Raw genomic sequence first — 22032 nt, 5'->3', positions numbered from 1 at the left:
AAAAAAAAAAAAAAAAAAAAAAAAAAAAAAAAAAAAAAAAATCCTCTAGATTATGCTTTGTAAAAATGGAGAGGTGGGTCCCAAAACCCATCTTGTGCCCTCCCCCCATCAGGCAGGTCCGACATGACTATTCTCAGACTAGTTGTATTTTAATAGGGGATCATGGGATCATGGAGATTAAATGGCTTCAAAATCAAATGACTGAAGCACTGACTGCTCCTTCCATCCTCAACGTGGACCTTTTTGGAGAGGAGGGCAATTGGTGGTGTTGGTCCTTCCTCTGCATTCTGAGCACTCTCTTTACACTGAGGTTGTTGGAAGAGGTGTTCACTCTCCCTAGCAGCTGCAGCCCACACAGGCTGCCTTTTGTTGTCTCTGCTGGTCCAGCTTTAAAGCGTCTCTGGAGTCAGCCAGAATTCACACACCCCTAGTACGTATGAGCCAGGTGACTTTGGCAGGATTCCAAACCTCAGTTTTCTCATCTGTACAATGGGGGTGATGATAATTATATCCACCCAGTGGGAAGCTTTGAGAGCCAATTGGTAGAAGTGATACATAAAAGTGTTTGGGCAAGGCTGGCACAGAGAAGACATTTGAAAAAGGTGGAGGAGGTGGAGGGGTGGCTGTCACTAGGGAAGGTAGGAGCTGGGCCTGAGGGGAAAAACAGTGAAGAGAAAATATGACAGTGTGAGAGTGTTAGAAAAGGCTAATGAGAGAAGGGAATAATAAAGAGGAGAAAAGAAGTGTCTTTACCACACAGATGCTACCCATTTTACAGGTGAGAAAGCTCGAGCTGCAGGGAAATAACGTGCTCAATGTGAAGCTCCTCTTTTTTCAAACACTGTATTTTCCTGTGTGCCTTATTGGTTGGAAAATAAAGTAACAGTAACAGAGAAGCTTGACTTCTTTAAGAGAGTATCAGCCGGGCGCAATGGCTCATGCCTGTAATCCCAGCATTCGGGGAGGCCAAGGTGGGAGGATCACCTGAGGTCAGGAGTTGGAGACCAGTCTGGCCAACATGGTGAAACCCTGTCTCTACTAAAAATACAAAAAAATTAGCCAAGCGTGGTGGTGGACGCCTGTAATCTCAGCTACTCGAGAGGCTGAGGTGGGAGAATCACCTGAACCCAGGAGGCGAAGGTTGCAGGGACTGGCCCTCTGTGTCTTACTTCCTCAGTTCTCTGCCACATCTGACTCACTGAATAGCTCTCATGTTTACATAGCGTACTATGTGCCATTTCATTCCTAACTTCTCCCCTCTTGAATTCGTGAAAATCCATTATTTTTTACATCACTATATCTATGGGTTTTGTTGACGAGAACTGATTAACCCTAAAAAGCCATTACACTGCACAGGTAAAGCAGTGTTGGGCTGCACTGTTATCTAGATGTGTATTTTCCTAAAAAAAAAAAAAAAAAAAAAAAAAATGAGGCTAGGACTTCCTCTACCAAACCAAGTCAGGGAGCAGAGTTGAGAATTAAATCCACAGTATGCTGCGGGCCAGTGTTCTTGAGCCAGTCCTCTGAGAACTGTTATTCCAGAGCCAAGCAGCATTTAGGAGAGGCCAGGGAATTCAAAGTGGCTGCAGACTCTCTTGTTCTAGCCAGCTCCAGGGTGGAAATTAGGACAGCACCGTATGGTGAAAGGAGCAAGGATTTCGTAGCCTACTTACTATCTAGGGGCCTCTCAGCCTTAATTTCCTCATCTGTGGAATAGGGGCACTCATGTCTACTTCACGTGGATGTCATGAGACCAGATTTAATGTATAGTGCCTGGAATAGGTGATATTATAGCTGTTATTTCTCCCAAGCATGTCTGTGTCCCCCAGATGTTCTATTTACCTCTCTCAATCCATTTTCCACCTTTCTCCACACTATTTATTTCTTGGGCATATGATCTGAGTGTATTACATCAACAGGCTCCCTTACCGTCTGGCTTCTGATTGGGTTTGGCCAGTGCTAGGCATGGCAGGAAATGAACGCCCACCTTACCTCCAACCTCACAAGTCTCCCTTTCCCTTTGGTTAACAGTAGCCTCTCCCTGTCCTTGCATCCTCAGGCCTGGAGATGTGAGCTCTCCCTGGCTTTACTGACCCTGAATACTAGAGCATTCTTGATGGTTTCTGGTCACTTTGTCCAGATATGTTAAATTGTCCCTTTATTAAGCTCTCCTTAGTTATCCACTTGGAGGGTGCCATTCATCCCCTGCTCAGACTCAAACTGATACATCCTAATATTATGATGTTTATAATGAGGAGAGTAGTAAACATGTTCTCTGTTGAGTATCTCCTCCTTCATGACAACATCCCAAAAGAAAGCCTCTGAGAACTTGTGATTCTCTTTTCTCAAATCTCAGTTAACTGAGGTTCTCATGGTAGAATTCTCACTGGCGAGAACAACACTGGGAGGAGCTTTGTTTCTCTAGGATCAGAGTAGGGAATTGTATGGGGGGAAAATGAAGTGGTCGACAGGAGTTTGGGTGCCTTCTGGTGCATGGCCTTCTGTTCTCCCCATAAGGACCCTCATAGGAGGAGAAATGCAAGGGAAGTCCTGCTCACAAGCCATGGTTCTCCATACTGGTTCTGGCTCGTCAGTGCATTAGACCAACATCCAGATAGGAGTCTCTTAGAGAAAGTGAGAGAGCATTACATGGTAATGTTAAAGACCTTATAGATGGTGAGCTGTGGTATCATAATTAGGAATCTGGGCTGGGCGCAGTGACTCACGCCTGTAATCCCAACACTTTGGGAGGCCGAGGCAGGCGGATCACCTGAGGTCAGGAGTTCAAGACCAGCCTGGCCAACATGGTGAAACCTCATCTCTACTAAAAATACAAAAATTAGCCAGGCATAGTGGTATGCGCTTGTAGTCCCAGCTACTTGGGAGGCTGAGGCAGGAGAATTGCTTGAACCTGGGGGTCAGAGGTTATAGTGAGCCGAGATCATGCCACTGCACTCCAGCCTGGGCGACAGAGTGAGACTCCATCTCAAAAAAAAAAAAAAAAAAGGAATCTGGATAATTTTACTTCCTTACATTGAAAACTTCCACTCCTTCGGAATTTCCCAGTTTCTACTTTGCATTTTACATGGATATAAGCATTTCTTAACTTCCCCTCTGTAATCTAAATTAGAAGACAAAAACCTGTCCAAATAAAATTTTCATAATATTAAAAATGTGAATCTCATACAAATAAAGAACAAGAACATGTCAACTACTTAACTAAATGAATGAAAGAACAAGGGAGATGCTAATGCCATGTCAGAGCATTTGAGAAACAGATATTTATAAAGTTAGTGGGGAAAATGATGATGAAGTAAATGTGTAAACATAAATTTAAGACTGATTAATGTCTTGTAGAGCCACAAAACAGTTAGCATTGAGTTATTGCTTCTACTAGACAAAAGCATTTCTGTATCTACAGAATGAAAATCTACAAGCCAGCATGTAACTTTTAGTCTGGGCCCTAATCAATAGTAAATAATAAGCCAAGTGAAGATACATGCTCCTACAGAATTAAATGCTTTGGGGCAGGCCTGTGCCCCAGTACGAAGTGATGAACTTACAGTCATCCTTTTGCTTCACTTCCAAGTTCTGGGAAAGTTGTCTTAACAAGCCATGTGCTATTGGCACTGTCTCACCCTCACACAGTACCTGGTACATAATAAATATCGATGAAGTGTTTGTTGAATAAATCCATGAATAGAGCTAACAGCCCAGCTTCCTACAGAGAAAGGTTAGCTAAGCTAAGTCAGGAGCCCACAATTGCATCAGCTGCCAGTTTTCCAAGCAGGAATCACACCATTTCCCTAGAGAAGAACAGAACAGCAGTCCGAACAGGAACAATCTGTACAGGCAGGTGGGAAAGGGAACAGGTGCCGGTAGCAGGAGCTTTCTCTTCACTTCTGGCCGTACGTGGCCTGTGACAGCTCTATAATTGTTTCACGGTGTCGGGGAGGTCCTGTTAATAAGTGGGCATTACTAGTTTCTAGTAGCACACAGAGCTGTACAGGTGCATCATGAAAGCACAGAGGAGAACTGTTAAGTCTCAGCTTCGAGTCTTTGAAAAACTGGCAATGCAGCTATTACCAAAAAAGCACCTGTCAGTGAAGAAAGTAGTTGGCAGGACTTTGGAATTTTCTAACAGGTTTTACCCAGCTTTGAGCTAACAGGTAGAAGGATAGAGAGAAAGGAGAAGATGTTCTAGTCATTGTAGATAGAATCTACGTTTCATGCATTTGTGAACCACTGGATTTTTATTTAATCTCCCCACCCTCAATTTGATGTTTTCCGCATTTGGAATAAAGTGGAGTTTTTTTCTGAAATTAGTGTGAAATAATTTCTCCAGAACAAGTGTCTCTTCAGGATTCCATTCCAAGGAGGTCAGAGCTGAATAGAATGAGAGCCTTTCTGCAACTCTCATTCTACCTCACCATGGTCATTTTACAGAAGAGATAATCAAGGTCCTATATCAGTCAACTTTTACTGTGTAACAAACCACACTGGGTTCACTGGCTTAAACCCACAAGGATTTATTATTTCTCATGAGTCTCCGGGTCAGCAGGGTAGCTCTCATAGCCTGGGTAGGCTCAGCCAGGACTGGATGGTCTAGGGTGGTCTCCATCTGAGTGACTGGCCGTTGGGCAGACTGGTGAATCTGGGATAAATTATCTCTGCTGCACACGTCTCTCACCATTCAACAGGCTAGCTTGGCCTTCTTCACTGAATGTTCTATGCATTCCAAAGAGCAAAAAGAATAGGCAATCCTGAGGCACAAGTGCTTTTCAAGTCTCTGTTAACTGTTGTCCCTTTGGCCGCAGTAAGAAGCTCAAAGAAGGCCAGGCACAGTGGCTCATACCTGTAATCCCAGCACTTTGGGAGGCTGAGGTGGGTGGATCACCTGAAGTCAGGAGTTCAAGACCAGCCTGGCCAACATAGTGAAACCCCGTCTCTACTAAAAATACAAAAAATTAGCCGGTATGGTGGTGTGCACCTGTAATCCCAGCGACTCTGGGGGCTGAGGCAGGAGAATTGCTTGAACCCAGAAGGCAGAGGTTGCAATGAGCTGAGATCATGCCATTGCACTCCAGCCTGGGCAACAAGAGCAAAACTCTGTCTCAAAAAAAAAAGAAGAAGCTCAAAGAGTGTGGAAGCAACTACCCAAGGCATGGATCTTTAGAGAAAAGAAGAATTCGTGGACATTTTTGCCAACCAGTCTACCATAAGTGCAAAGGTGCAATAACTTACCAAAGCTCACAAAACAGGAAGAGGCAATGCTGGGACCCAGACCCAGACCTTGAAACTCCCATCCCTGGTCTTTTCCACGGTACCCTGAGCCCTTTTCAGGATTCCAAGGTTAAGGTCCAATGACCTTTGAAACCCATTTTAGAAGTACTTGGAGCAGAGAGATTAGCAATAGGTTTCAATGAGGGTTCTTAACTTTAGTGTTGAGAAGAATCCATCTCCTTAACTAGGATAATAACTTGGCAAGGGTCCCCAGGCCACCCCCTACCCTAGACCTCAGCTTCTGAACTCTGCCATCCATGTTCTTTGGCTTAACTTCTAGGTTCTCCCTCTCACCAACAGAACACCAACCTTGGATCACCTCATTCCATGTGGGGAAGACACAGAATCACTGCAGATGTTTGCCTTCTGGTGTCCTGTTCAACACCCTTTCCCTTTGGTTGCAGGAGGACTTAGATACTTGGGCCTTTTAGGTGCACTAATGATCTGGTGCCTCTTCAAATTGGGTCCTGGAGAACGAATCCTAGACAGTTACCACTCTCTTTTCTTTGCCAGTAATGGAGAAAGCACAACTTGGAAAATCACTGATAATCCAAACTCACTAAATATTTGCTCAAAATTTGACTTAAAGGGGTGGCTGAGCTCTAACAGGGCTGAAGAGCAGGGACGGAAGCCCCCTGGTGGCCACTGGTGGCCTGGCCTTTATAGCCCTCAGCTGGTTAGCTGTAGCCTGGAAGACTAATAGAAAGCCCGGCCCTTAACTGGATGCTGAGGATGGCTGGCGTCACACCGCAAGAGCTTTATTAAAGTGGTTCTGGAAAGTATGATTTCTCCATCTCCCTACATTTGCAGGGATATTTTGGGTGATGTGGGAAGGGTTTGTTTTTCTTTTCCTTTCTTTCTTTTTTTTTTTTTTTTTTTTTTTTCGGCCAAACTCACTTTCCACTCTTGTACTCTGCTTCTTACATGTTTTCTTAGACTTGAAAGAATAATTTCTCCTTCATTTCAGTTCATTCTTTAGCCTAACAGGACATAAAAGAAATTGGTCCTGGAAAAGCTACCACTCTGTTTTCTTTGCCAGCAATGGAGAAAGCACAACTTGAAAAAAATTCACCAATAATCTGCACATTTTCAAGATCAAAGCAGTTTACAGAAGTATTCAAGACAAACCAGTGAAGTGTTGATCTCCATTTTGTCAGCCGGCCCCAAGAAGCTTCAATGAGGAGAGATGCACAGGGATGGGTGGCCTCTCCACCGCAAAGCCAGCTCCCTGCCCAAATGCAAAGATTTGCCCATTCTTCATTTCTTCTAAAGCCTGAGATAATAAACGAGGTCACTGCCAAGCTCTAAAATAAACATCGTTATGACACATTCTGCCACCATAACTAGGGATTCCTCAGCTATTAGTCAGACCTCGACAGCAGGCTCCATTCCCAAACCAGGACTGAGACCCTCCTGAATTCTTGAGCCATGATGTGCCTGTGCACTAGTCGTCAGAGTCTCCAGCAAAGATTGAAGCATGTGTATGGCCGTTTCCCCTCTGCCAGGAATAGTTCCTAAAGGGGCATTGCATTGTTATGCTTGCTATAAAATACGGCCATTGACATTTGCTCTGTTCCTGGTGCCTGAAGGGGAATGACTGCCATCACACACAGGCTTCATGAGAGCAGCAGCTGGTCACCCGTGTTGTCTGTGTCTTCATGGTGCAGTTTCTCTCCAGTGTATCCTAGCTGCCTCTTTCCAACCCTTCTCAGAACAAGCCCCAACAAGCCCCCACCACCTCCTGCTTCCACTCCTAGGATCGTGGTCTCCATCCATCTTCCTGAGCACTAAGAAAAAGTGTGCCCCTTCTAGAAAGCCGATTTTATGGTCTAAAACTCACTTTATTCATTCTCCTGGTTTTCTTATCTTAGGAGTGCTTGCTCCTCAATCATATTAAAGATAATCAGTGTGCCATTTTCTTCTTTTATCTCTTCAAACAGTAAAACTTTTGCTCTTCCCTTTGAAATACCACTAGTGGCATTCTTAAACTTATTTTTAGACATGTGGGAGTGTTCCAGACAAAATTGATCCTCGACACAGATAAAGCCCTGAGTGTGTTTACCGTGGGTAGAAGAAAATGAGTGTTTGAATGTGGAAGGTGCACAGCCATGCGTCTGGGTGCAGTATGGCTTCCTTTCATCTGGAAAAAGGAAACAAGCATTGTTGATAATAATATGCAGATGTCCAGCTCCAAATGAGGACATATTGCTAATTAGCTATATTGTTAGTTTGTTTTAAGGAGTGAGGCTGTAGTGACATTAATTACAATCTCTGCTGTTTATTGTTCAAAGTCTATGAGACCAAATGCATTTTAATATCTTCTTTAATATCTTCAATAGATGATTCCCAGGGTTTTTTTTCTTTAGAATCCCACATAAAAGCTACATTAGGGGTAATGAGGCTTGTAGCCTCAGCCTAATTAAAACAAAATCTAACTAGGCCCTGTTACCCAATGATAACTTTAGCCATCATTATCATCAACTAGTACCTATTGGTTGCCCCCTGAGCTTGTGAAATTGGGGGAGGGAGGAGGGAGTTTGGAGACTGAATATAGGGCCTGTTCTTTGCTTTTCAGAAATTTGCCAGCCAGTCTGCCTCCAAGAAGTCTACCTGGTTGTGTTAATCTGGGGAACAGTTACCAGTTTTTGCCTTAAAGAGAAAAAGTACTAAACTTTCCTAGACAGCCACAATTTGTCACTGATTTGTGCCTCTTCTGGAGGTTCTGAAAGTGGTGAAATCAACCCTGTTCTTCAGATTCCAGTCCTTGGTTGGTGTTTGCAGAATAGGGCAGGTGGCTGTTTGCAGACTGGGACAATGATGCTTAGCACATTTTTTCCAAAAGAGGATGCATCGCCCATTTCCATAGCTTTACCTTTCCCCTATTGTAGTGCTTATCCTAATTTGCCCCGTGGCTTGGATGTCCAAAAACCCTCACTCCCTCTCTTTTGTATTCATCCGCCTGTGTCAAATGACCAGCTGGGAGACTCTGGCCATTCTGACCACTCTGACCCTAGATGTGGCCATGGCCATCCACCTTGGTCACAAACACAGCCACGATGGGCAGCGCCAGCTATGCAGTGGCTGGAGGCAGTGATTGGACATTCTTGGTGTTGGACCAGGATGTACTTAGTACAAAGGACACAAGTGATTGAAACGTGTGGATTTGTCATCTGAGAAAAACTGCACCCCACCTAAAGATGAGAGGTTTTCTCTTCTCAGTTCACCTCAGCACAGCTTTCCCACGGGCATCCAGGGCCAGCTGATGAGAATGAGGAAGGAGGGATGAGATCCCAGCACCATATAGCTTCAGCAAACCTCCAAGTGCCCCAGAGGATGCCACCAGGGAAGTAGCAGCCTGGTGGACAAGTCGCAGCACAGTATGATAGAAAGCTGTCAGACCAAAGGCTGGTGGGCTGAGACTGTGTGTTGGGCTCGATGTGTATAATATTTAACTCCATTAGTTCATCTGAAAGCAGCAGGTGTCTCTGATCGTTACTCTCACTGCATCTCAGCTCTGATACCCTTTGGATCTATAAACCACAGCTCTGTCAGACCTCAGAGACTCCTTCACCAGGATTGCAAAGCTCCTGGACCCCTCCCAAGATCCCTGTTCTCTTAACCTGATGCATCTACTGCACGTTTAACAAGCCCTTTTTATTTCAGTTCAAACATTGCTTCCTCTGAAAACCTTTCTTTCTTTTTAATACCAATTTGCAAAGTAAGGAGTTTTATAATACCTCAAATGGTGACAGTAATTTTTCTGGATTTCTCTCCTTCATGAGTATCCTCATGAATTTTGATAGATTCAGTGTACATTAGTCAAGTACAATCTCTTTTTTTGGTCCAAATTCTCTGATCTGTGAGCAATGGGGACCTGTCAAGCTGGCTCCTGTATTCTTTCAAGAGTACCCTGTTAGTCATTGAAAGCTTTCTTGCTTCTTGTTGCAGGAAAGTATCCCAAATTCATCTGTGCCTTCCCCGCCCAAGCTCTGCACTCAACCCATTTGTCCAAGGAATGCTGGTTCCTTTTGGTGAGGAAAAACCTCTTGCAATCATGATAGTATTTGGTTGGTGCAAAAGTAATGCTGGTTTTTGCTATTACTTTCAGTGGCAAAACCTTTATAATTTTCTTGGTCATCATAACTCAAAAATTAAAATCCCAAGAGGGCACAATGCTACTGGTACTGCAGCATTGTCAATGTTAACATTAAGATTAATGATAACAGTAAAAGACATATGGAGGTCACCATTCCAGGACCAGCGTGATAGCTCCATAGTGCTATCAGGGACCTAAGCCCACCATCTTTCCAGTCAGCCACGCTTAGACTACAACCTCCATCCTCAGGCCTGCCAGCTGTCTCATTTCACATCAAGCCCTGTTTCCTCATTTCAGGCAGGACAAAGTGGAAGAGAGGCAAATGGCAAAACGGAATCTGAAAACTCCTTTTCAGCAGTTCTGTCCAGAACCTTCCACTTACTCCTCTTGGGACAGAATTGTATCATATGGTCACATCCAGATGCAGTGCATGCTGGGAAATGTAGTTTTTGCTAGGTCCACAGCCACCTGAAACAAACACCAAGTAAGAAAAAGAGGGGACTAGACATTGGGCAGGCAATTGCAATGTCTGCCACAGTACTGCCATATGAGGCAAAATACTAGGCTGCAAGAACAGGATATTTTTATTACTATTCCTGTTTTAGATAAGTTCTAAAATAATAGAAGGAGAGGAGCACCAAGCAGTAGCTAAATAATTTGGCCAATGAAGATCACCTGCCTCAGCAATTGAACGGTTCATCTGCATAAGCCGTTCAGTAGCTGCATTTCTTCTGTTTTCCTTCTCCTTGCTAGTCACAGCTCTGAAATTATAGTCACAAGAGGAAACATTGCGGCTGGTACTGCAGCATTGTGAATGTTAACTCAATACATAGTTAACTCAATGTTAACTCATTGTCAGTGTTAACTCATAGATTGATGTTCAACTCAAAGACACATTGTGGGTAAAGCAATATTTTCCCAAACTGAGCAGACCCCCTTGTATCACTTTAACTGGGGCGGAATGAATTCAACGGCATTTTGGAAAGAATGGTCATGTTTCTTTCCTTAAATTCCCAGACTTTCCTAAGATATCATTTTCAGAGAAGAATGTTTGCTTGCCTGAATAAAACACAAAATATTTTACTTCTAACCTTGAGATCCACCCCTGTTGAAAATCTTTACTCTGCTGGAATAATTCAAGTGGAATACTCAGTGAGTGAACTTGGTGATAGCTGGACTGATGTCCTCACCCAGGACCTCCAACGGGGGCTCTGCAAGGAGGATGTGCAGTATGTCCCTTTGAGAAGAGATGAAGAAAGGTTTTCTTCTGCATTACTCTAGGATATTCTGTCTGTTGTCTCCTACTCTAGATTTAAAGTCTAGATGACTAAAATAATGGCTACTCTCAAATCTTGTTATTGATTGAATAAAACAGGGTTTCATTCTATATGGGCCATCCTTAGCCACACTTCCCTTATCCTAGGATTTCCAGTCTCTTAACAGCTTGGGGGCATGCCGTTGCAAGGGGGCAAGGTTTCTAGTTAAATATGTTTTGGAAGAGGTGCAAGAGTAACTCAGATGTTCAGAGATTGTGATTAGCATTTCTTTATTACTTAGCATCTTCCAAATACTTTACAAACACCAAGCCTGTGTCTTGGGGGCAGGGAAGTTCGGAGAGATAGAGAAATGCCACAATTGTGTGCATAACTGAAGCCAAAACATATTTCAGCCCCAATTGTCTGACTATTCCCGGCAGAGGTATTTGTGGCCAGAACTGCCCAGCCAGTGGCCCTAATGCGACGCTTCTCTTTCCATGTGTAGACACAATCTAACCCAAGTATCTTGACTAATCCTGCGGGGAGGGTACAGGGCTCTTCTTATTATCTAATCTGCTTTACATGCAAGGTCCTTGAGTCCTAGAGAGTTTAAGGGGTTTGCTTGGTCTGGGGCTAAGCCAGAAACACTCTGTGGTGGTGGATTTCCTACCAGGAAAAATTCAAGAGTCACATCAATCAATCAATCAAACTTAGTCCCTGTTTTTTCAGACATCTAGGCAAAATGGTAAAGAGTAGCAAAAACACATTTTCTACTTCTTCTAAAATGTAAGTGTTCATAGTAGAAAGAGTACTACATCACAGGGGAAAGGAAAGAGAGCCCCATTTTTAACCTAATTAAGCAGTATACCTCCATTGTGGCAATGAAGTTAGGGCTTGATTTACAAGAAGTACTAAAGCAATTGGGAAGCAAATTCTGGGCCCCTTCCAAGATTCCTAATTCTAAATCCTACACAAGGAATTCTCCGTGACAATCTAACTGTCCCCCCTAATGTTGCTGGAGAAGTTTTAGGGTTGGAGATTAAGGGGAAAAAGCAAGGGAACAAATACATTCAGCTATCTCCCCTTTGGGATGTCATAGAGATGTCCCCCCCCCCTTTTTTTTTATGTTAAGAATAGATAGCATGCTCTTTCTCCTCTCTTCTCTTCTCTTTTCTTCTCTTCCCCTCGTTTCTCTCCTCTCTCCTTCTCTTTCTCTCTTCTCTTCTCTTTCTCTCTTCTCTTCTTTCTCTCTCTTTCTTTCTCTCTGTGCTAGGCTCAAACAACAATACACTTGGCTCTGTTGCATTGAGTAATGTCTCAAAATGTCAGGGCAACTCCCTCTATTGGGATGTGCCAGGAGACGAAAACCATGGCAGAGAGGTGACTGGAAAGGTGAACAAAGACACTGCCTCCGCCCACATCTTCTGAGCTGTGGAAAGGCAAGCAAAAGCATGCTGCAGAGTGGCCGGCTTTCCCCTATCACTGCATGTTTTAAAGAGGTGATAGATGAGGTCTCTATCTCCATCCTCCCCTTGGCCTCTTCGAACATTCAAAGGTGGTCTCTGCACCAGTGAGTTTGTTCCTGAGCCCCATTCCTATTTAAACAGATATATAAAAATCTATTCACAGCTGGGCATGGTGGAACGTGCCTGTAATCCCAGCTACTCGTGAGGCTGAGGCGGGAGGATTGCTTGAGCCCAGGAGTCTGAGGGTGCAGTGAGCTCGACTGTGCCACTGCACTCCAGCCTGGACAACAGAGCAAGACCCTGTCTCTAAAAAATGACACATAAATAAAAGTAAAAATAATAATCCCTTCCCTAAGGTTAGCTCTCCAAGAAGATATGTATCTGCTAGTCTGTTTCAGCCTCAGTGCTCTTGACCTTGGGTGCTCAGAGTCATGAGTGTTTTTATACCAGTTGCAACCCTTTGGCTGGGTCAGAGGCACTGTGGTGGGGGGCAGAGAGGGCGTGTGGAGACAGTGTGCTGAAACATACACTCCCAAACCCCAAAACATGCCCAAGAATAACAAGAACATTAACCACTGACCCAAAGCTTGGTGAAATTCTATCTCCTTGTCTCTCTCCACCAGTAAACATGAAAATGCTATCCCTGAAGGCTGGAGTAAATCTTCTGTGAGAGGAGAGGGGAGAAAAAGAAAGGCTGTTTGGAAAAGGAGTCCAGCGACTTCTATACTCTTCAATCACTAGAGAAATTTCCTCATAGCGATAAAGAAATGGAGACATTTTTCACACCTGGGAAAAACAATGGGCTTGCACTTTTCAGTATAAAATCATTAGATTTCAGAATGCCTTTTCATGACTTTTTCTTTGACTATCCCCGTCTCTTCATCCTCATCACCTATGGTTCTTCCCTCCTTCCCTCTACAACAGCTTCGCTGGCCATTCTGTTTCTCAAACCAGCCAAACTCATTCCCATCCTAGACTTGAGTGCTCCTTTTGCTGTTCCCTTTGCTAAAATGTCCTTCCCCCAGATTATTGCAGGGTGCCACCGTCTCTTGTTCAGATCTTGCCTCAAGTGTCACCTTCTCTGAGGGATTCTCCCTGACCACCCATCTAAGGTTTTCCCCAGCCACTCTCCATCATCTTCTTTCTCTTCTTCTTGGCAGTCACCATTCTGCGATCTGATCTTATTTATTTATCTATGTACTTATTATTTATTTCCCTCACCTAGTTGTACATTTCAAAATAATAGGTCTCATGTCTATCCTGTTTATTGCTGTATCTCCTAAGCCTAGCATGGTTGGCATTTGTTGATTGGATGGATGGGTGTGTGGGTGGAAGGATGGATGGATGGATGGATGGATGGATGGATGGATGGATGGATGGATGGGATGGATGGATAGATAGATGGATATGTGAATGGATGTATGGATGGGTTGATGGACAAATGGACTGACAAATGGATGAATGTATGTAATCAATAATATGGCCCGAGAACTTTATCCAGCTTGGTCAGATCTTTCGCTCCATAGCCTACACAAAAGAAAGCAACTCTGGACACTAGAACTATAACTAAAGCCAAGGTGGTTAATCAGTTGAAACTGTGAGAAGAGAAACATAATTTGGTTCCAGCTTTAAATGAGCACCTATTTTCCTTCAAAATAGTGTTTTCATTTTTAAAGTACTTTGAAGCTTAATAAATAGCCCATAACTCATTAACCCTCAGAAAACTCCCAAGTAGCAGGCTAGAAGAAGTTTTCTGATGATCTGGCTTTGAAGACATGAAGAAACTAAACCATGGGGTTGCAAAACGAGTTTGGGATGTCCTACTGGCTTAATTTCAGCCGCTGGAATTGTCCTTGCTCCTGAATATAATGGACTGTTAAGGGTGACATTTTTAAATCATGTGTCTCTTTAATAGGTGTTTGTTTGCTTGTTTGTTTATTTGTTTTAGAATAACCTCAACATGGGAAGTGACTCCACATCAGAAACCAGCTTTTCTCTTTCCAAGGAAGAACCAGGGGAGCATCTGAACCACCAGGCTACAGACCAACCCTTCCCCAGACCGCGATTCCGACAAGACATGGGGCACCCTTCATTGCAAAGAGATGGCCCCAGATCCTTTCTCCTTGATCTACCAAACTTTCCAGATCTTTCCAAAGCTGATATCAATGGGCAGAATCCAAATATCCAGGTAATTCTTGGCACATGGAAGGTAGAAGATAACAAAACAGTCCACCTTCTGTTTTCTGATGATTCCAGTGGAAACCGATGCCTTACCTCACTTTTCTTCTTAAACCCTTAATGATTCCTGCTTACGATCATGTTATCTCCATAAGAACAGTGCTCCATTTCATTAAGTGACACCCGTGATTGTGATATGCACCATTATTTTGTGAACCACTCAAAAGAAGAAAACACTACCAATTAAAGTACGACACACCAAGGATTACAAAATACATACTAATGTAAGAGACAGTGAAATATAAAAACAAAACAAAACAAAATTGATGAAATATGGCAGTTTTAGGAAAAGGCCAATCTGACCTGCGAACAGATTGGGCAAATGATTTCAAACATTTCAAAGCACTCAGGAAAGCTCTTTCTCTTAATGCCCCTCTAAACTTGCCTTGGACACCAGAAATTCCTTCACAAAGAGACAAGCTTCCGTTACTCTAACGTATACATGACTTACAAAACAATAAGAGGAAGGAAGTTGAGAATAGGAGTTCCTAGGGGAGAGATGGCTATCTTCCACTAAGATGGGATCTGATGAAGCAGTAGGAAATGGAAGGTTAAGGAAAGGGTGACTGGGGTTAAAAATAATAACTTTCATCTACACTGAAATAGCTCAGTATACTTTACAAAGCAAATGTCGATCTGATTTGACCCTCCCAACACCCTCATGAAGGAGACAAAGCCGTGTCATTTTTCCAATACTATCAGTAATGCACCAGATACACAGGAAGTTACTGTTTGGTTTACCCAAAGTCACATGGCAGTAAATAGTAGTTGTAGGGTTCAAATCCAGGCTCTCAGACTCTCAACCCACATTCAGAGACCAACTCCTAATTTTGAATGTTGTTTATACCTTTCTCTGTTTCCTCCCAAAGATGGTCCCTATGATGGTTGGGACAGGCTCATCCCCCGAGCAACCCAGCCCCTATCCTCATATGACTGCTTCCATACATTTTTTCAAGATGGCCTCACTCAGTCACCCAGGCTAGAATACAACGGCACGATCATAGCTTACTGCAGCCCCTACCTCCCAGGCTCAAGCGATCCTCCCACCTCAACCTCCCGAGTAGCTGGAACTTCAAGTGTGTGCCCCCACATCCAGCTCATTTTTAAATTTTTTTGTAGAAACAGGGTTTTGCCATATCGCCCAGGCTGGGCTCAAACTCCTGGGCTCAAGCAATCCTCCTGCCTTGGCCTGCCACAGTCCTGGGATTGCAAGTATGAGCCACCATAGCCAGCCCATACTTGTAAGCTTTGCTTCCAATTCTTTCTATTTGTATAGGGGCACCTTTTCCATACTTTTTCCTCTCTGGACCAAATGCCAGTTTGCTTACATAGCAGAAAGTTCCTGAAGCTGGACTCAGACCAATTGATCCTTCATTAACTGCTTCTCTCTCCACAGACTAACACCCTCTGCGTGATACAGTTTTAGATCAGGTTTCGTGGACCTGAGTTGTTTTGCTCTTAACACCAATGTCATGGGGGCAGGCAAATCTTACTGAGAACACTTCATTAGAATACCAACCCCCACTGTATATAAAATGCTGCATTAGGTTATAGGAAATTGAAAAATGTAAGCCCTGTTCCCTCCAATGAATTAGATCGCTGTGAAGATCCCAGCTACCACATAAAACAGTGCTGGAGGGATCATGAAGACAGAGGAGGAAAAGCACTGTGTCCCAAGGGGGTGGATCTCAACAGGTGGGAAGAAGTCAGACAGGCTCTGTTGATGGTACACAGTAAAAAATGTTGTGGAGGTCACTGTCGACAACCCATGCACAGAAATCACTGCCTACTGCCCAGTCGAGTTATTCTATTTCTGCTCTATACAATCCCTATCTGTAAATTTTCTGTTGGTGATACGGGGCGGGGAGGGTGGCCAGCATTTTATTGATCTGATGACGTTTTGGCCCTAAAGAAAATAAAATTGTGCTGCATTTCTGGCCTTCTGTTTCTGGAAGACCACAAAAGGTTAGTATTGGTCACTCAGAAAGATGTTCAAAGAAAGAATAAAACAACTGCTACCCCTGGGAGCCCCAGTCTTCTGTCAGCATGTAATTGTGTGTGCATGCACACACACACACCCACACACCACACAGCACTAGCCGCTGCTGCCTCATGCACCACTGCACTTGTGTACACCAGTTCCCTGGTGGTCCTTTAAAACATGAGGTGCTTTCTACAAGGAGGTGATGGTTTCCGTGTTGGCAGCTCTCACCCCTTTCTCAGAGCACTGTTCTTTTGTTGAAATCCACTGGTTTGACACAGGGCCGATTCAGCCCAGCAGACAGCCCTGCTGGTCCCTGCGGGCCCCGTCAAAGCATTCCCTCTCCCTGGGTATCAGAGTGAAGTCAGGTGAGGGGCCCTTCAGTGGGTCGGCTTCCGCTGCCAGGGCTTCTGGCCTCATCTGCCCCTTCCCCTGGCAACCTGCCTTTGCCCCCACCTGGTTCTCCCTAGCTGGAGCCTGGGAGCTGAATGGGAACTTGATACCCGCCCTCTGCACCGCCCCACCCCCTCAGGCTCTGGAAGTGTTTCCCACGCTCCAGGGCTAAGGAAACAGCCTGCACCTTTCCAAAGTGACATCGCTAAGCCCATGCAAGAGGCCACGTCCCCCCTGGGCCTCTTGACTTTCAGGATAGGAAATCCTTCTAAAAGCCCCAACACCTGCTTCTGTAGAGCATTTTAACTCCCAGGAGTCAGGCAGCCTCGGTCCCGAGTGAATCAGACAATTCTATTTTAAGACTGGCTTCAAGCTGTGGAAGTGAGGAGGGGGGAAAAATGCACAAAATAGAAATAAATGGCCTCAGACTCCTAAACTGAATCTCCATATGAAATTTCAAACAATGTAAAGAGGTTGGGTTTTATTGAAAACAAAAATCATTCAGGAAAGAAAGTGAATCCCCCAGAACAAGTTAGATTTTGGTATCCTTGGCTGGGTTTTCAGTCTGCAGCTGATAGTCAGTTATCAGAGACAAAAATCTCTGAAATAAATGCATTATTAGGCTTACTGCATCGGTTCATTACTACACTAGCTATTCACAACCAAATACTCTCTTTTCTGGATCAAGTTGAGATTAGTATTCATTTCAATCAATATACTTATTTCTTTTCTCCCATCAAGAGGGACTTAAAAATAGTCATGTAAAGGCCTTTTTTTCCTTGCACAGACATATTGCATGGCCACAGGTCTCTTTAGTGCCACAAGATACAATCAGGTGAGTTGGCCAGGGTTACAGTTGTACGTGCTTCTACTTTTGCTTTTGCCTCCTCCTTTTTCTCTAAAATACTTTTAGAGGAATGGCAGGTGTGGCTGGATAAGAATCAAGAAATTTCTCTGCCCAGGACACGGACCCATGCCCCTATAGAGACAAGCCTGTTCACCTCAGATTCTCATGGGGTACTGCTGTCAATATATGGAGGCAGATTGACTTGTGTTTGGGATCAGGCACCACCATTTAGTCAGCCAGACTTGACCTCTGTAGCCCCATGCAGGTTTACTGGACCTCTCTGTGCCTCAGTTTCCTTGTCTATAAAATTGGAATGACAGTACTACCTATGAGTAACTATGTAGTATAATACTACATATAAGTGTGATTTTCTGTGAGGATTCAATGAGATCATCCATATGAAATACTTAGCACAGGGCCCAATATAGGATAAGCTTCCCAAAACTGATAGATGCTGGTTGGTGATGATATTGGAGATGAAGATGACAGAGGAAACATATATAAAAGTAATTGGGAATCAGAAGAACGGGTTCAGAGACCAACACTATACCTTCCTTGCTGTTTACCTCGGGACATTGAATTCTCCAAGCCAGTTTGTGTGTCTGAAAATTGGGTCTAAGTTGTGTAGAAGGGACAGTAATGCCTGGACTGACATGCTGTAAGTCTCTCAAAGCAGTAACCACAATTAGCTGGGGTTGCCACACTTGTTCTTAAAGCGTCAGCAGGTCTGAAAAGAGGAAATTAGATATCTTCCTAGTCCATTTTGTGTTCTTTCCATGGCAATTGTTGAGAAAGAAGGGGTAGAATGATCTGGATTTAAAACCATTGTTGGAGACATGTCCTTGGATGCTCTGTGCTCCTGAGGAAATCCTTTTCCTCTCTGGAAAATACCTGCATATTCCCACGACTTTCCACAGCTCACAAGGCTTAGAGGACCAACAAGCAAGAGGGCTTTCCTGAGTTTGAAGAGAATGGCCTCTGGATTCTCAGTGGCGTTGGTTTATTATCAGCTAGACTAAGAATGGTGTGGGTTTCCCTGTGGAAAGTGCATTTCCAAGCAAGAATCAAGAGTTTGCTTCTAGTCAATGTATTAATTTTCAAAAGAAGGAAAGCTGATCAAGGTGCATTGGAACTTTTCCTCATTTCCTAAGACAGAATTATCCAAATTACCACTTCTTTTGGACTCTCTTTCTTGGAGCTGGGGAGATTGTGCCAGAAATTGAACTTGCGGCTTTTGAAAGAGTTCCCTTTCTTTTGTCATCATGACTTGAGTGTGGAAAAGTCCGGAAGAAAAAAATATACTAAGACACTTCAATTATGTGTGTTAAGGATGAGAAAGGATGGTAAGATCTAGAGTCTTTGTCAGTTTGGAAATTTGTGCTCACTCTGCACCTACAGTTCATCACACTGATCATTATTCAAGATATCTTTATCAACAGATTCTTTGATGCTAAAAAGTGTGTAAATAGAATGAGAGCAATAGGAAACATAAAACGAGCCCTTGCCATTTGAGAAGGCATTGATCACACTCAGTAAGTCTTTTTAATTGGATGCCTATAAAACCTCAGGCTCAAGATTAGATTTCTTATTTTGATATGAGCGTAAGGTTTTCACTTTGTTAACTGTAGGGAAGGTGGATCCTTAGATTTGTTTGTTTTGTGTTTTGTTTTTGTTTTAATTCAGTTGAGGCAGTGGCTAGCAATTAAAGGGAAAAATAAACCTCTAAGTGTTGAGATTTAGTCATCGATATAGCTTTTGGAGTAAATTTGTATTTTGCTACTCATTGCCTGGCCAGGCAACAAATCTATTTTGTTTGGATCTGAGCAGCAGTTTGGAGGAAAGAAAAAATCATATTGACGGTAATAGCTTGAAACATGAAATTGTTTTTATTCCTAGCTTGGAGAAATTGCAGGGCACGTTTTGTTTAAGCAATCCCTTTGACTCCAGTCTGAATACAAATGGAATACCAAAAGTGTTGGGCACATTCCCTCTTATCTCCTACCCAGAGACTGATTTCATTACCATAATTGCAGGCTTGCCTGGCTCTTGGCAGCCTCTCCCCTCCAAGACCCTTAATAGCCTTGCAGACGATTGTTGCAGCTCAGTTGTTCCGTCTGCAGGCAGAGGGAGATGGGGCTGCACAGAAGAAAGGTTATGTCTCCAAAGGCTCAGCATTGCCCTGTCACTGCCCAGCTTGGCTCGGCTCTACCCAGCTGTGTGCTCCTTCTCCACTTGTCTTTCTAAGCTTCTGTGTGGGTCCCTGTTACCATTACTCTCCCACGACCATTCATTCCAGCAAATAGCAATGATACAAGATGTATGATGTATTCCTTTGTTTTTCTTCCCCCTTTTGTTTTTTGTTTGTTTGTTTGCTTTTTGTTTTTTACTTTTGGGATTACTGAAAAGCTCCACAATTATTTACAAATATGCAAAGGGCGCCTACAAGACTGGAGTAAGGGTGGTGGCATGGGGTAAAGCTAGCAGTGCCCTTCTAGGTGTCCCATGACAGAGGAGAAAGGTGCACTTGGCCTGCTGCAACCTGAGTAGACCTCTGGGGTTGAAAGTCACCCTCTTGATCATGTGTCCGGACTCCACAAAACCACAGCCCCGGCCCACTGGCTGGGCAACATCCTTTGAAGTGAGCAGAATTCAAACCTCCCCATTCCTAACACAAAAGGAAGGGCCTGTTTCTCTCAGGGAGAGGCACACCCTGGTGCAGTTTGGCAGAGCATCTCAGCAACTCTCTCAGATGTCAGGTTAGGGCAAAACTGGAAATGCATCTGCCCAGTACATCTTGGGTTGATTACTTGGAGCGCGTGTTTCTGATTCATTTGCACATAACTCATCCAGGGGGTGTTGCAAGAGCTATGTGATGGCTAAAGGAACCCAATGCGTCTTTTATTATGTTTTTAAAACAAGTCTTTCTACGTTGATTGTCTCTTGGAACCAAGAAGCTTCTTTCTTCCAGCCCTGTGACAGACTTCAAAATGAGACTTTCGTAAATCTGAGAACAAGTTCTAGCTTTGGCTCTAGGACTATCTACTCTGACCCTAAGGGTTGGTTGAGAAGTGTGCAGTCTAGGGATAAACCATGGGGTGAGTGAAAGTCGTAGCTGGGAAAGCCTGGTCTTGAGGAGCTTGTACTTATGTCTCTATACACCCTGAAGCAACCAACCCCCACCTGCACCTGTGGTCTTGTTGTTTCTTTGGTCTCATGAGGGGACAGTAGCTCTGTCACTTACTTTTTGAGAGACAGTGTGGCAAAGTTAGGGAGAGCATGGGCTCTAGATCCAGACTCCCCATGTCTGCCACTTACTAGCCCTGTGACCTTAGGCAAGTTGTTGATGTCTCTGTGCACCAGGTTTCCCTGGTTGTAAAAGTTATCTGGCAGTCATCTCAAAACTTAATAGTTTGAGACAATGACCACGGGATTGCTGTTGGTCAGGAATTTGACTAGAACTCAGCTGGGAGAGCTTGTCTCTGCTCCATGTGGTGTTGGCTGGAGTGACCCAGTTGAGGCTGGAAGATCCACGATGGCCCTACTCACATGACTGAGCCCTCAGAGCTAGACATGGGCTGAGAGACCTTGGTTCTTCTCCATGCAACCTCTCTCTTTACATAGTCTCTACACACGTAGTGGTCTAGGCTAGGCTTCCTTGCATAGGAAAAGTCCGGAAGAAAAAAATATACTAAGACACTTCAATTATGTGTATTAAGGATGAGAAAGGATGGTAAGATCTAGAGTCTTTGTCAGTTTGGAAATTTGTGCTCACTCTGCACCTACAGTTCATCACACTGATCATTATTCAAGACATCTTTATCAACATAGCAGTTAGAACATTGCTTGCATAGCAGTTAGAACATTCCAAGAGAATGAAAATGGAAGCTGCAAGGCTTCTGCTAAGATCCGTCACCATTCCACTCCTATCCATTCTGCTGGACAGAGTGAATCACATGGCCAATACAGATCTCCAGGGAGGAGAAATGGGCTCCACCTCTCTCAGTGGGAAATGTGGCACACACAAACATGGATGGGAGGTCTTTACAAGAGTTAAATAATATAGGTGGAGTATTTAGGATAGTGCCTGGTACAGAGTTTGTGTTCACAAATGTTGTATTTTATTATAATATGATTATTCTGGTATCACTTCAGGAACAAATATAGTACGTGTTTACTTCCTGAATGAAGGGCTTCTCAGTACCACATGGAGGAGAGACAAACTCTCCAGGCTCAGCTCTACTCAAATTCCTAACCCACAGCAATCCAACAGTCATTGTTTCCAGCTATTAAGTTTTTAGTCATCAGTAAATCAGGGACTCCAGTGATGAATTTTCCCCTCTCAACCCGAGGCCATGTTCCATCTAGTCGTGGAATTCATGTGGACCATCCCTGGAGGTTTTCCATTTGTATCGCTGTGCGGTCTCAGCTTTCCTTCACAAGGGATACATCCATCATTTCCCTCTGCCCTCTCA

At 43.8% G+C, this 22032-nt stretch overlaps 1 protein-coding gene across 1 annotated transcript in view; it reads left to right on the top strand.

Moving 5' to 3' along the window:
• ISM1 (isthmin 1) overlaps positions 1-22032 on the top strand; it is a 77991-nt gene that overhangs the window by 35350 nt on the left and 20609 nt on the right. Inside the window, exon 2 of the mRNA XM_023217844.2 lies at positions 14050-14289. Within this exon, the coding sequence (XP_023073612.1) occupies positions 14050-14289 (240 nt within the window). The remainder of the gene's footprint in view (positions 1-14049; positions 14290-22032) is intronic.

This window comes from Piliocolobus tephrosceles, chromosome 20 (genome assembly GCF_002776525.5).
Source record: "Piliocolobus tephrosceles isolate RC106 chromosome 20, ASM277652v3, whole genome shotgun sequence".
Taxonomy (NCBI): domain Eukaryota; kingdom Metazoa; phylum Chordata; class Mammalia; order Primates; family Cercopithecidae; genus Piliocolobus; species Piliocolobus tephrosceles.
This window is presented reverse-complemented; position numbering and strand designations above follow the sequence as displayed.